At 40.7% G+C, this 15,739-nt stretch overlaps 1 protein-coding gene across 2 annotated transcripts in view; it reads right to left on the reverse strand.

The window, feature by feature from the left end:
* Positions 1 to 477: 477 nt before the first annotated feature.
* LOC144807697 (uncharacterized) overlaps positions 478 to 15,739 on the reverse strand; it is a 30,488-nt gene continuing 15,226 nt past the window's right edge. For both annotated transcript variants that reach the window (XM_078673342.1, XM_078673341.1), the window contains exon 2: positions 478 to 3,763. In XM_078673342.1, coding sequence (XP_078529468.1) covers positions 2,137 to 2,835 — 699 coding nt within the window. In that variant the 5' untranslated portion in view covers positions 2,836 to 3,763 and the 3' untranslated portion in view covers positions 478 to 2,136. The remainder of the gene's footprint in view (positions 3,764 to 15,739) is intronic.

Below are 15,739 nucleotides of genomic sequence, written 5' to 3' on the forward strand. Positions count from 1 at the left end.
ATGTTCACAAAATGTCTATCGAAAAAACTCATTTATAGATAGCGCTATACTATGATATAAGAGACGAAACATGCAGTCCAACTGAATGTATCCTTTCACTATTTGTCACTGTAAACTATAAATGCCAATAAAAATATGTTTTAAAAAAAAGTACTCAGCATTCTGTAGCATTTTTTTGGATTATTAACAACACACATATTTTTCGTTTTCCAAAATAAATCTGGTATTTATTGGGTAAAAACGACTGACTTATATTCCCAACACAGGAGTGAAGGCCAGATCTCAGTATTACAGGTAGCACTTCTCTCTTCATTAACGCAGATGTGGTACCATCGCAAGCAAAGAACCGCCTCCCACTCTGAGAGAAGGCACACTGGGGAGAATAGTCCCCTCTGATACCACCTGCGACAGACTCCCTGCTGAAAGCAGTCATGCTATCGAGATTTGACCCCTCTATTGCCAAATGAACTAGGCTCCTTGCAAATAATTTTTTTTATTACATATCAAAAAACATACATTTGTTAGTAATATGCCAAATCTAGTCATCATTGTGTACATTTCATAGCAACATGTCCTTGCTGTATCATAATTTAGTTCATGTTAACGTTAAAGTAAATTAAATTTGATCCTGGTACACACCTCTGTAGTGTGGTTTTTAAAGGCTCTTGGATGTCCATACATAGGTGGTGTTTGGATGTTTGGTTATGTATCATTAATACAGATTTATAAAGTATTGGGTTCCAAATGGATTATGCCACAAATGGCTGTACAAACCACTTCTTCCTAAATATAATTTGTTCAGGTTAGAACTTGTTGCTGTTAACGTGAAAGTAAAGTGAGTTTGACCCTGGAGCAAATCCCTGTAGTGTGTTATATATAAGGATGGGTGTGCTGAAGAGCAGTCTCGTTGCTGTTCCTCACTGGCTGTGTGGTGGTGGCGATGATGGTTGGCAGCAGGAAGAACTTCCCGGACTCAGCACTTTGTTAAAATGACCTTGGTGGAAGGCAGTATTATCTTTTGTGTTCCTTTATTTCTGAATCCAGATTTATTTTCCAGTGCCATGGTACAAGAAATGTAAAGCAGGGAGTCGATAGTTCTGGACTCTCGAGTACTGCTCAAGATTCAATTTTCACCTAACCCTCAAGCTTTCAGAGACCTCTTCAGAACTAAACTTTTCAACAGCTCTCTCTGATCAATAATTTTGCCATCATGCACGCATTCTGTCCTTTCACCAATTAGGAGCTGGTTGGGTGATTCTCTGTAAATAAGAAACATCTAAAATATATTCATATACAATTAATCTCACCGTGAATCATTTACATAGTCAGTGGTGAGCCAGCAAATTTCCCATGGGTCCAGCTTGATATTGGACACCTCAGGGGATGTGCCACTATAGTGGGTGCTTTTACATATGTATGTGATGATCGAAATGAGCATCATTTTTTCCCGTGCCAGGACATTGGAGATAAATGTTCTACACTGCAAGCATTAACTCTCAGAGTTACAGGTCACATTTTCCTACTTTGTCTTCTTGTGCCTTTGGACATTGTTCTCTAGCAGCTGTCATTAAAGCGGTTGTTGTACATAATGGCCGGACACCAAAACCAGCTACAAATATTCTCCAGGCTGTGCTTGTTAAACTTATTCAAGCGTGTTGTGTTTATAGGTTTAATCACTAATCCCTGTAGTTAGCTGAAAATCCTTTCCACAACTACTTCCAAATTCACTGCAATGGTATGGTTTCTCCCCTGTATGTTTTTGCTGATGTCCTCGTAGAATTGATAATCGACTAAAGCTCTTTGCACATTCAGTGCACTTGAATGACTTTTCCCCTAAACGTGTTTGCTGATGATTTCTTAATGTTGAGGGGTCACTAAAACTACTTCCACATTTAGTGCAGTGGTAGGGTTTTTCACCTGTGTGTGTTCGTTGATGTCTTTGTAGGTCTGATAATTGACTAAAGCACTTCACACACTCACTGTACTTGAATGGCTTTTATCCAGTGTGTATTCGCTGATGATTCCTTAATTTTGAAGATTCTTTAAAACTACTTCCACATTCGCTGCAATGGAATGGTTTCTCTCCTGTGTGCGATCGCTGATGTATTTTGAGATGTGATAAAAGACTGAAGTTCTTCACACATTAACTGGTTTCTCCACTGTGTGTGTTCGCTGATGTCTTTGTAGGTGTGATAACTGACTGAAGCTCTTCACACATTCAGTGCAATGGTATGGTTTTTCCCCAGTATGTGTTCGCTGATGTCTTTGTAGGTGTGATAAATCACTGAAGCTCTTGTCACATTCAGTGCAATGGTATGGTTTTTCCCCAGTATGTGTTCGCTGATGTAGTTGGAGGTATGATAACCGACAGAAGCTCTTCACACATTCAGTGCAATGGTTTGGTTTGTCCCCTGTGTGTGTTCGCTGATGTTTTTGGAGACACGATAACTGACTGAATCTCATCACACATTCACTGCATTGGAATGGCTTTTCTCCTGTGTGTGTTCGGTGATGAATCCTGAGAGATGAGGAATCACTAAAACTACTTCCACATTCATTGCATTGGTATGGTTTTTCCCCAGTGTGTGTTCGCAAATGTTTTTGTAGATTTGATAAGAGACTGAATTTCTTCAAACATTCACTGCAATTGTATGGTTTTTCCCCAGTGTGTGTTCGCAAATGTGTTTGTAGATTTGATAACTGACTGAATTTCTTCACACATTCATTGCAATGGTATGGTTTTTCCCCTGTGTGTGTTCGCTGATGAACTTGGAGTTGTGATAAATGACTGAAACTCTTTACACATTCAGTGCAATGGTATGGTTTTTCCCCCATGTGTGTCCGCTGATGGTCTTTTAGGAGTGCTAATTGACTAAAGTTCTTCACACATTCATTGCAATTGCATGTTGCTTCTCCTGTGTGTGTTTGCTGATGGCTCTTAGTAGTGATGACAAACTAAAGCTCCTACTGCTTGTGTATGATTTTTCTTTCTTGGTTAGTGTCTCTGGGTCGGGTTTATATTTGTCTGCATTCCATGACTTTGTTTCCTGAAGAGCTAACATGGTTGATAAATAACTGGTGTTATTCTCACATTCCCTGTATGTGTGTGGTATTTTGGATGCTTGATTTCAGATTTCACAACGAAATACGAGACTCACCAACTACATATATTATAATTGTGGCAAGTAAAGCTTCTTTGTATGTGGTCATGTCTTTAGATTGCGGGATGGTTTTGCATATTTACAAGTGAATATAGTCTTCCCTCAGGTCGATGCAAATTGTGACAGTCTTGTAGATCAGAGACCCTCTTTTTCCTTTACCCTTCAGTTGTCTGGCTCCACTCCATTGTCCTTTCTATTGTTCCTGTGGTTTAGCCAGAAATAGTTTACAATATACCTAGCGCACTGAACGGTGGTCTGCCATCATTACAGGAAACAGAGCAATGCTGTATCCTTTTCACATCGATTGAATGATCATAGCTTGGAGACTTGTTTATACAGGCAGTGGTTAGTTATTGTTGTTGCGTTCATTTTCTAGAGGTCATTTCTTAGTCCTGTTGCGTGCACAGCCCAGACTCTTAAATCCACTGAATTGCTCTGGACTGCTTCTTCCAGGATCTATCAGGTTATGTTCCGGTTTCTCAGTCTCTGAATGTGCAGCTCTTTACCCGAATATTGGAGCTCATTTTTTCCTGATGTTTTCTTTGCAGATTTACACGATTATTGTCATTATTCATAATCATTTGTGCATTCAAGGCTGGATCCTGTTGGATGTAAAGAGATTTATCACTAAATAGAAATGTAAGAGAAAGTAAATACACAATATTTAACTATTTGTAAAAGACATCTCTTCTTTACCATTTTTTAAAGTAACCAAGAGATATTTCACCATACACAGATATGTAACTAAATGTTCTATTGAACATGCCACATCTTAATTCAGAAAAGGAGGTGATAACTTAGTTAAGAAAGGGCACTCACGGAGCACCCATTCGCTAGAGGTATAGCTTTAGGAAGACGCACATAGTCAAGATTTCATTTAAACAAGAAGACATTGTGGAAAAAGAGATTGATCAGGATATGCTACAGTCACTTCAGTTTTACGAAGTGTATAAAAACGGTAACTCTTCAGGAAGTATATAACAAAGGAAACTCTTCAAGATGTATGTAATAAAGGTAACACTTCAGGAAGTATATAACAAATGCAACTCCATTCACCCTCTTCTTGACAATACTTTCCTGTTCACACTGGATCAACTGAAGTTCTAACTCCTGTCTTTACTTTGCTGTTTGTTAAGTTATCTTTGCCGCATTCCTAGGGATGGTTCAAGCATCTGTTGGAAGATTGCAGCATTTATAATAGAGATTTCATCACAGCCAATGATATACCTTGATATCCCTGCTGCCATGAAGTGTGTGCTTTTTGTCTTTTTCTACCTTACCATGGTATCTGACTTAATGTCTTACGTTTGCCTTAACTCATTTAAGAAGCTGTCAGACGGACGCGCGCTGCTCCCGGAAGACATACGACTATTTTCTCATCACTGAATATTTAGTGAAGGCTCCCTACACGTGACGCCAACCGGCTGGTGGCTATCAATCGAGCCCATAGATGAGACTTGTTAGAAATGGGATTTCTGGTTGGCTAGGACTTGAGCCTTATCTAGGAAGAAACTACCACTCTAGTCAGGGCAAGGGAGTTACACGTCAAAGATAATGCCTGTTCACCCCCTTGGTAGCTTGGAAAGAGCAGTCAGGCTTATCCCGGAGGCCATGTGTAAAGCATTTGCGCAACCCACACAGCAACAACATACTACGTACATCACAAAAGGATCTCCACACAAGGTTATATTAAAAATAACACGTTCTTCCTCCAGGAAAGAATTAAAAAATATAGCACTCACGGAGAGCAGGGAGCCATAGCTCCAAAAGCAAAAGTCCTCAGCAATCAAGGAGGCAATGCAGGGCCCAGGGAGGCAAGCCCTCATGGCAGTTCCTCCTGGGCAGCAGCAATATATTTTTCTTTTTAACACACTTTATTATCGACTGTAACAGGAGCAGGCGAAACATACAGATCAATGATAAACGTCGCCAGTCATTTTCACTTTTCCTCCCCAATCTCAGATCGGTCAATTGCAGCAAATTACAATCATTGTACCTGTACAGAACAACTCAACCATGGTCTGCATATACTGCATATCTTAGCTGCCCCCCACCAAATAAGTGCATTACTATTCAGTATATAATCCGATTGTCAGTACAATAACGTTGTAGTGTAGTTCCTATATTCCCAATAGGCTCTGTGCATTGGAATAACATAAACGATAGTTTAGACGTAGGACTGAGGTCGACTAGGTCTCTACTGAACATGTTAGACTTAATTATGAATGTCAGCTAGCTCAGAGGTCACTAGAAACTTTCTCGAATGAACAGGAAGGAGTTAACTTTCCTGATTAGACAAAAAGGATTCGTTTCTGACAACCGCATAAACATGACAACTTTGCTCCCCCCAGAATAGGAGTATGTCTCCAGAGTCGTGTGAAAACAATAGACAGCTATTTCACTCAGTCAATCGTGCATACTTAGTTTCACCAGGATTTCAGAGAAATAGAGAGAAGGGCGTTTTCAATAAAAGGTGTTATTTATTGAGCAGTCCTCTTTCTCAAGCAAGAGAAGTGAATTGCCACAATTGCAATACTTATCATGAAGTAAAGTGGGTACAGTAAAAGGAGTATTATGAAATAATACTGTAAAAGCATTTATATGGTTTCTGAGCCATATGATACTTAAAACTGATAAAATATATACATACATAAAATCATTGACTAAACGTACTCAACTGGTGCTTCTAAGATACGCCTACCCCAGTGTACCTAACCTAAGCCTAGTACGTGGGAAGGAGTAAGTGAGCTGCAGTTTAAGTTAAGTTAGTTTTTGCCAAGAATCTGAATCAAGAATTCTCTAAAGATCTAATCAGCTCCGTACCTTGGTTTATAGAATGAAGGAGGTCTTGTATCTCTTTCTCAGGACTCGATCTCCCAGCAACCCGCATGGGTGACTGGAAACACTGGAGCTGGAATTTATCGGCAGGAGAAAAGATAGCGTCTCTCTCAGTGCGTCAAGGGGAGGGTTGGCTTCCTTCGTCACTCACATCAGCTGGGCGTCGGGCAAGTAGATAGCCGCTCTGCTCCAAACCACCGTGTGTTTGCTTAAGGCAAACGTTGGTATATTTATACCTGAAAAGTGCCGAGTTTGACGTAAGGTTGGACATAAGACGTCATTAAGAACTTACAGTTCTTTCTGGACTCCAGGAGTTCTTGTTCAAATTAAAACAAAAGCAGGGGGAATTCCCGGGCTGCTGGAGGCTTGGTTTGTTTAAAGAACGCGTTGTACTTTCTAGGAGTCTATGGGAGAAGCCTTGCCGTATTTGGACTGCATTGGCTATTACTAAATATGGATGTGATTCTTATGCCTTTATAAGGATATGCTTTGTTATAACCACATAAGGGCATGAATCGGGAATATTTAAATAGGGTCCTAGATACATTCACAACACCCACTCCACGTATAATGTCCATCATTACTAAATACTAAGCAATACTAAACATATAACGATACATGTGTTTTCCAACCCACCCCAAAATACATAAATTGCATTTGAAATGGTATATACACGAAAATGAGTATTTATACTGTACGTTTTTCAAGCAGTGGTATCATTCAGATAATGCATACATAAATATTGGCTGAATGAATTGCGAAAATTACATTTATGAAATGGCTCTTAAAACAGAAAAGAAGGTCGAGACCATTTCATCACATATTTATACAATACTGTACATGTGCTAGAGGCTAAGTCAAAATATTGTCTCTAGAGTCTCTAAAAATAGAAGTTCTGTTCTCTAAGAATAGTTCTACTTTAAGCAGAGTACCATGTGCCAGAAAAAAGGTAAATATTTTGGAAATTTCGCTTTCAGGGGAAAAAATAGTTCCAATTATTTTCAGTAGTGTTGTTTATCAAAACCAGAAGGTAGAATTCAGAGTTCAGGGAACGCTGTGTGCTCTTTGTTTTAAAAGTTATTCTAGTTGTTAGGAGAGAACATCAAATCAGACAGGCTTGCGAAAAATTGGTCTACAACAGTAGGTAAAAGTTCGACCAAGTTCGAAAAAGCTGAAATAGTGCAAATGTGCGAAGCATTGCTATCATCAACGTCTGGATCAGCAATGTTCACGGAAGGTTGTACCTGTGTGGTGCTGCTTTAATCTCGTACTTCACCGCCACCTAATCGTAATGGTGAAGTCTCAACGAATGCAGTCATCAGAATAGGTAGCCGATGGGGACAACACGTTGCATGAGCCGCTACTGAACCAAGCAAATTATCGATATCCATGGGTACTGCTGATGGTAGTGTAAGACAGACGTCCAACACGCATTCTTTTCCGCATAGCAGACATCGAAGCACAGGTAAGATGTAATCTTGCCAGATTGGTCTGAATGAAAGAAACCAGGTAGTACTCAGATCTCTTAGCCGGGCAAAGCCGAGGACATTAGTGATCCGTTCTCGGTATCGTATAGCTAGGATCATTTCTTCCATTGTTGCTTGAGTTTTCTCTGTGGCTTGACTTGCCATATCGGAGCAGAAGGAACAAAAATAAAATTCCTGCTATGAGACCCAAAAGTAGAGGCAGTCCACCGAACACTGAATTCACAAATTCGGGAAAATGCCAAGAACTGTTTCAAAGGGTGCTAACAGTCCCGAAAAAATTGTCTTAAACACATGTGCGATGCCACTGGTATCAGACATGTTTAATATTTGGCTTAACCTTTCTACGAAATGCACGGGGCAATTTGTCGATAATAGGGAATGTATCTCTGCCGCTGTCCTTGCAACTTGCAGGTCATACGTCTCTTTGGACGTGGTTAAAGGCACAGTTGTTTGTAAAAGAATAGACTTCATTCTGCTTAAAGTATCAATTCGAATAGAAGAGATATTCAAAGAAGGGCATATTGCCGCCTCCATGTCTGGATTGCTGTTCGGATACAGTACTTGCATACAACAAGTGACCATGGAAGTAACGCTCACGAGATAGGCTTTTCCTGGCACCATGCCACAACAGCTGCAGTCACTTATTATAATGTAGCTGCTGTTAGAAAGTTGTCTGAAAAAAGGCTCTATCTGTGTTGCAGGAGTGCCGTGCAGGTGACATGAAAGGTTATTTGATGAACCTTCGCAGGCTCCATGCAAGTTAATACCTTGACACAGAAGTGTACCGCTTAGTGATTTTTTACAATTGTTACCACTAAGAAATACCTCTTTTTCCCTTCACTGTAACATTTATGTGTATAAGGTAAATTCCATGTTGACTTGATGTATCCTTTACCCAACCTTTCATACAGGCCTGTTGGTATATATTCTTGGCAATACTGAAACTGAAAAGTTGTTATCGGAATTGTAATTGTACCATGTATTATCCATTCAATGACAGGTCTCTGACATTGTCAATGGTAATCTCTCAAGTTGTTCAATGCTCAGAATCGTATAGTCTGCTCCTTTTTGTGCCAAACTGATTTGTTTATCAGTAAGGTTAAAGATAGAAAATAATAATGTTATGTTGATTAGACGCCATGGCACGTAGCCTGAACGCAGATTTTGTAACGTCCAGCCTAACTGTACAATAGAACTCAATTGGGACTGGCCATGTTGTAACATTAGCAAGTCATGCTCTATTATATCAATAGCAGAGGATACAATGCTGTCCAGTGAATAAATTCTGGAGGACAGAGTCGTTAACCCATTGTCCACTACAATAAGTGATTTTTCCAAATTTCTTGTATTTTTTCTGCAGTTTCAATTTGCGTCACTTTCCAAGCTTCTTTGTAAGCAGCGTATATACCGGCGTATATGAAACATTTTTGACGCTGTTTGCGAGGTCCCAGTATGAAATCTCGCAAGTCAGCACCTTCTTTAAGTAAAGTCAAGTGTTGCTTAATTTCTGCCAGTGTGGATTTCTGTAGCCATTCAAGACATAGCTTTCCTACACTGTATGTTGTAACTATCCCTGGATGTTGTCTCAGGGAGTATCTTGGGTCTGGCCTGGTCTGTTTGAACCCCTGTGTTCTGTTCAGGAATCTATCTTGACAGTTATTTGTGTCTGTGGGCCAGATCAACCATTTTTTCCAATAAGGATTTGTTCTGTTTTGTTGTAAAATATGGGATACGTCTATCTCCACATCTGTAGTGCTAGTACTATCTGGTATGGGCTTTGGAATAGACGGTTTGTTAAAGTCTTTTATCTTGGCTAGGCCGAGACAGTTTGTTTGTTGAATGGTGTCATTCAGGAATATTATCTGTTCTGGGATCATGCAGGCTCTGAATAGTGATTCTAAACCCTGTACCTGACAGTCTTTTGTACCCCAGATGTTTTTTGTTTCAATGTTGTTTTTCCAAAATTCAAAACCAAATGTAGACATTTTTTCATAACATTTTTCAGAATAAATCAATTTAGTATTTGTCAACATGTTTTTCAATCCTGTCTTATTTAACATTTTGAAATAAAACGTTTCTGGATCAGTTGTGTTAAACCCGGAGAAGTATGGGAATTTCTCATAAAATGTTTTTGAGCTGCCTTTTGGCGGTGTTGTACAATGTTCCCATTGATTATAAGTAAAAATATTTCTAGGATTAGCAGATTTATGCAAATAGTGATGACCATAATGATTATAGCAATACATTTCTTCATAGTTTGATGAACCCTGTAAATAATCATGTGTGTTCAATTTTGCTGACATTTCTAAATCTGACATCAGATTATTAATATTTTCAAAGTCCCAATCATCAGAGAAAGTACTTGGTTTTACAAAGTCACTGGATTATCATTCTAGTACCGAACAATAGTTCATATGGAGTGATACCTTTTAGAGAATTTCTTGGCAGATTGTTAAGACTACATTGAACACTTGTTAGATGTTTGACCCACCCATCACCCGAACCTAATACCCTCGCCGTTATAGATTGCTTTATGTCCCTTTTTTTCTCTCCACTACCGCATTTCCCTCGGGATGGAATGGACTAGAGTACTGCAATGCAATGCCCATGCTGGCCATGGCCTCCTTGTAAGCCCGAGAGCTAAACGCAGGACCCTGGTCAAGAGTGTAGCATGCCAATTGCGTATGTGCCGATAAAGACTCGCAAATCTCTTATAACAGTTCTGGCGTCAGCCGAGCGCTGGGGTATACATCTAAGTTAATCTTGTCTTAATATTTATGGGATCGCATTTCTCCGGCTGGATTTCTGCGTATAGATAGCCTGATGCTATCTAATAGAGGTGTCCTGGCAATTGCCTGGTCCGGTTCACAACTGCGATTTCTATTGCAGTTCTGACAATTCATTGCAAAGTTATAAATTTGCACGCTCATTCCCGGCCACCAGTATTGTGATTGTAATTCTATTAGATATTTCAAGATCTCTTGGTGCCTCAGACCCATTCCCATGGGTGCTTCTTGAATCAAGTAAGCCCTCCGGTTCGTGTTTGGAATTATTCTATCCCCCACTCCAGGGATTTGAGCAAAAGGAACAGAGTTCGCATCAATTATGTATTTATTTCCGAGTGGATAATTTAGAGGTAACGCCGCATAGTTGCCTTTCATTGAGGCTTTTACTGCTAGTAGCGTTTCACCGTCTATTTGTTTTCTAGTACGCTTCTTTGTGACTACGGAAGCCGGTTGAACCGCTGCCGCTGTGGCTCTGTGAGCCAATGAATTCCCTGCAACGTGAACGCCATCACGTTGATGACTCAGTGAATGTATCACGTGAGTCTTTTGTAGTTCTTTCTGTAAAAGAACTAATTGTTCCTAAAGCTTTTTATGCTTTATTGTGGCACCAGTCTCATCTTTGTAACCATGTTTGATCCATGTCTGCATGTCATTATTGTAAGATTGGACGCAGTAATGCGAATCACACACTATTAGTGTGGGGAATTCACGTTCGGCATTTTCAAGCGCCATCTTTAAAGATCTTATTTCAGCTCGCTGAGCTGTACAGTTTCTGAATGATTCAGTTTTGGTGATCATCGGTCTGAATTTACCAAAGCGCCAGCGACCTTTAACAATCGCGCATGCTGCATTGTAGGAAGCTTTTTATGCTTTATTGGGGCACCAGTCTCATCTTTGTAACCGTTTTTGATCCATGTCTGCATGTCATTATTGTAAGACTTGACACAATAATGCGAATCGCACACTATTAGTGTGGGGTACTTGCGATCCGCATTTTCAAGCGCCATCTTTAAAGATCTAATTTCAGCTCGCTGAGCTGTACATTTTCTCAGTGATTCAGTTTTGGTTATAATCGGTCTGAATTTACCTAAGCGCCAGCGACCTTTAACAATCGCACACGCTGCATTGTAACATTTTTTATCCACAACGTAGTGTCGTGCAAATCTGTCCGTGTAGATTACACAGGTGTACTGTTCTAGAGGCAGAATTTCGATTGGCAGAGGATATTCATATTCATATTCGTATTCCAGATTTTCTAGTTTTTTCATTTTCGGATCAAATGCATGTTTCTTCTGCAGCAATAGAATTTTCCATTGTATCCATTATGGATCTAATGCCACAGCATTCGGAATGCGTGGTCTTGTTACTGCCTCAAGAGCTGATACTGCTAATAATACAGATATGCTCTTGCCTTGGGCTAGGGCTCTTTCTTTTGCTACAGCAGTTTGAACCGCAGTTAGAATTTTTTCAGTAGAACTGAATTTCATTTCAGCTTGTGTGTACAAGTGCGATTTATAAGCTATTGTACCGTTTCTCCCTCATTAGAGGTCAGGTACGTGTATCCGCATCTTCCTGGGATGACTCGGATTACAAGGTTGCGTTCGTTTGCGCATGTTTGCAGTTTTGTTTTAGTGAGCATGTCTGTTTGTAATGATCTTAAAATTTCTGTGTGTTTCTGAGTCCAATTGATTTGTTTGAAATCAGGTTTTATTAATTCGTAGAGGGGTTTAACCCTCTCTGCATAATTTAGAATGTATGTTCTTCCGAAATTCAGGAAACCTAGTATTGATTGTAAGTTCTTCAGCGTTTTTGGTGCCTGGAGTACAGCACACTTCTCTAAGAAGTTGTCTGCTAGGCTTTTGCCTTCACTTGATAATTCATATCCTAAAAACAGGACAGTTAGGTGAGCAATTCGTGACTTTTTAAAGTTGAATTTATACCCTTCAGCTGCGAACCCAAGTATTATGGTGTTCACTCTTTTCAAGTGTGTCTCCAGGTCATCATCCGTGAGATAGATGTCATCGACATAAGATAATGCCTCATCATCATATATTTGTAGTAACTCTGTTACCCTTGCTGAGAATAATCCTGGGCTATTCTTGAATCCCTGTGGGAGTCGACAGAATTGTTTTTGTGACCCCATTGTTGAGAAAGCGGTCAAATACCTGCTTTCAGGTGCAATGTTTTGACAAAAGAATCCATTTGAGATATCTAATGTCGTTTTATATTTTTTGCGCACAATGTTATTTATTAGTGCTGCACTGTGTGAGTTTTGTACTGCAAATGTTTTGCAACAGGAGTTTAAGTGTCTGTAGTCCAAAACTAGACGATATGAATCGTCTGGCTTGGAGACATGAAACAAAGGATTGTTCATTTGTGAGGTGCATGTTTCAATCACCCCCTGATATTCAAGTTGATCTAAGATCTCCCTGACTTGCTTTTTAGCTTCTTGTTTAACTGGGTACTGCCTTTGTGCAGTAGGTTGACTTTTTAACTGGATTTTGTGGGGAGGAGAATCCTCATCCCATCCTACATGATTTTTATATAATGCAGGAGCTTGGGCCACTGCCCATTTTCTTGCAAATGTGTATTTTTTATGAATTGGAATATGATTTGAGAAGGCAGGCATAATCATTTCTTCGCCATGAGGGCACTCCCTGACAAACTCTGGTGGCCAGTCTTTTTCAGCTAACAGGATATCATAGCCTTTAGATAAGCGATCCCAAAAGAGACCCCTTATTTTCCTAGTTTTGTCCCCCTCTATACGTAATGTTATTTCATATAATTTATGGGGTTTGCTAACTCTGGTGTCTGCAGTTTCCACCTGAATGTATTCATTCGTGTCCACTGTCTCCAGAAGATTCATCAGGATCTTGCGAACTATGGTTACTTCTGCTGCATTGTCTGGGCCCACTCTCCGTTTTTAGGTCGAGCGACCTATCTCAATGCGCATGCGCATTGAGCGGGAGCGAGATATATAGGGGCTTAAATAAGCTTTACCTAGACTGGCGATTGACTGGCGATTTGATGCTGTGCCCGTGCGCTTTTAGGACAATGCGCAAGCGCATTGACCTAAAATGCGCGTGTACATCATCAAATCGCCAGTCAATCACCAGCAGCACTCCTCCCACACCTTTGAAGTGAAGCTTAGCTTCACTTCAAAGGCCCCGGCTGCTTCACACCCTCATGCCGCTCTCCCCGCTCCGCCCCCTCACCTGCCCGCCGTGTCGCATTTCTCCTCCCCCCTCCCCACAGCAATGCCCTCCGCCGGCCGTACTTTCACTTTGACGGCCGCAGGCCGTCTCTCGTGTTTCTCCTTGTCTTGTTATGGCAGCTGCTGTGTGGACTCGCAGCTGGCATGCCAAAACCAAACCGGTGTCTACCTATTTGCACCTCTTCCGTGCCCTGTGCCTGAACCTCTGGTCCACCAACACCATCTAGCTAACCCACACTGCAAACATTAGAACCCTCCTATCAACATCTCTCTCTCCTAGCCGTTGCTTCCTACGCAACACATGCTCCCTCTCTATTTCTGCCATACAAGTCTTGGAGCTCCATCATGACCTCCCACCAGAGCCCCTGTTCCTCACAGAAACCTGTTTAACCCCACTTCTGCTCCTGATATTACCACGGCCACCCAGCTCAGATACAAAATCGTTAGGCAAGACAGGCATGATTAAATTTACATGTGTATATGTACCATTGCAAATAGTATTACTGCCAGTGGAGCACGACATGATTAGTCAACGATCAACATTTCCGATTTTTAATAACCCCTCCTTACAAGTCTGGATTTCTGTGGCGATAGTAATTATTAAATCACTCGCACCAACATTTCCTCTGCTTTTCCTACCTTTCGTCGCCTCTCACAACTGCCCCTCCCCCGCCACAGAGCGTTTCACGGCCGTCACATTCACACGGCCGTGTCTCTTTCACGGCCGTCCTGCATTTTTGTTTTGGTAAATGCCACTTCTCCTAAAAGTAGCCACACTTCTTTTAAAGCTCCCCTTGCCCTGCTGAACGCCCCCACACTCCAGCAGCGCTCCGGTCCTGACCGGTTCCGTGAAGGCAGCAGGGCTTGAACCCGCACGACACTCGGGTCATGCAAACACGCAGCCCTTGTGGGCAGCAGCGCTATTGCGAGACAGACTAATCTACAGAGGCAAACCAACCAAGAAGGGAACTGTAGTGAGAAAACCAAGTTTCCAAATGCGTTTTAAGGGAGTCTGCTTCAGAATTGTGAGTGGGCTCTGCCTTTCATGCTTCTGAAGTAGATAAAGCAAGCAGCATGCATTAGACCCACACCTCCCTCATTTACTGATCTGATTGGTCCCTAACCAGGTTTCTTTCGCTTTCTAGCCACCCACTTCCAAAAGGGCGCTCAGGAATCGACAAAACGTATAGTGCTTCGTTGCTCTCCCAGAGTACGAAGCGCTATGCACGTGCACCAGTACCATGATTAACTATTGTCTTCAGTGGCACAATGTGAACAAAAAGATGTTAATATTTCACTTCTCTTCTTGAAATTTCGGCACAATAAAAAACACTGAACATAATCTTCACAAAAGTTATTTACAAAAGTTTAAGCTATTGCCATTACAAATTAAATAAATTAAGTATTAATTATTTTAAAAAATCAAAAACCATTGTTATTTGTAATATCAATACATCTAAGTCACGTAAATACAAAACATGTTGCATTACAAATGCTATAGGTGTCACATTTGCAAAAGTTATAACTATTGGCATTGTAAATGACAAAGCTATTAATTTAGGTATTTTAAAAAACAACGCATAAATAAAAAAATGTCATTTATAAGACCAATAGCTCAAACTTTCCTAATGCGAGACCTATTGCATTTCCAATGCTTGTTCAGTTGTGTCCTCAGAACCCTCAGCATGTTTTATTTTAATACTAGCTACCTTCTTCTTTGGAAATTGTAATTTTTTACTTTGATGAGCAGGTTCCTTGTCTTTGGACTTGACGTGCTCTTCCTTGTGTTCTCTACATGGACAGATTTGCACAACACAACGATGTGGATAAAAAATCCTACAATGCAGCGTGCGCGATTGTTAAAGGTTGCTGGCGCTTTGGTAAATTCAGACCGATGATCACCAAAACTGAATCACTCCGAAACTGTACAGCTCAGCGAGCTGAAGTAAGATCTTTAAAGGTGGCGCTTGAAAATGCCGAACGCGAATTCCCCACACTAATAGTGTGTGATTCGCATTACTGCGTCCAATCTTACAATAATGACATGCAGACATGGATCAAACACGGTTACAAAGATGAGACTGGTGCCACAATAAAGCATAAAAAGCTTTGGGAACAAGTAGTTCTTTTACAGAAAGAACTACAAAAGACTCACGTGATACATTCACTGAGTCATCAACGTGATGGCGTTCACATTGCAGGGAATTCATTGGCTCACAGAGCCACAGCGGCAGCGGTTCAACTGGCTTCCGT

This window comes from Lissotriton helveticus, chromosome 1_2 (genome assembly GCF_964261635.1).
Source record: "Lissotriton helveticus chromosome 1_2, aLisHel1.1, whole genome shotgun sequence".
In the NCBI taxonomy this organism is placed as follows: domain Eukaryota; kingdom Metazoa; phylum Chordata; class Amphibia; order Caudata; family Salamandridae; genus Lissotriton; species Lissotriton helveticus.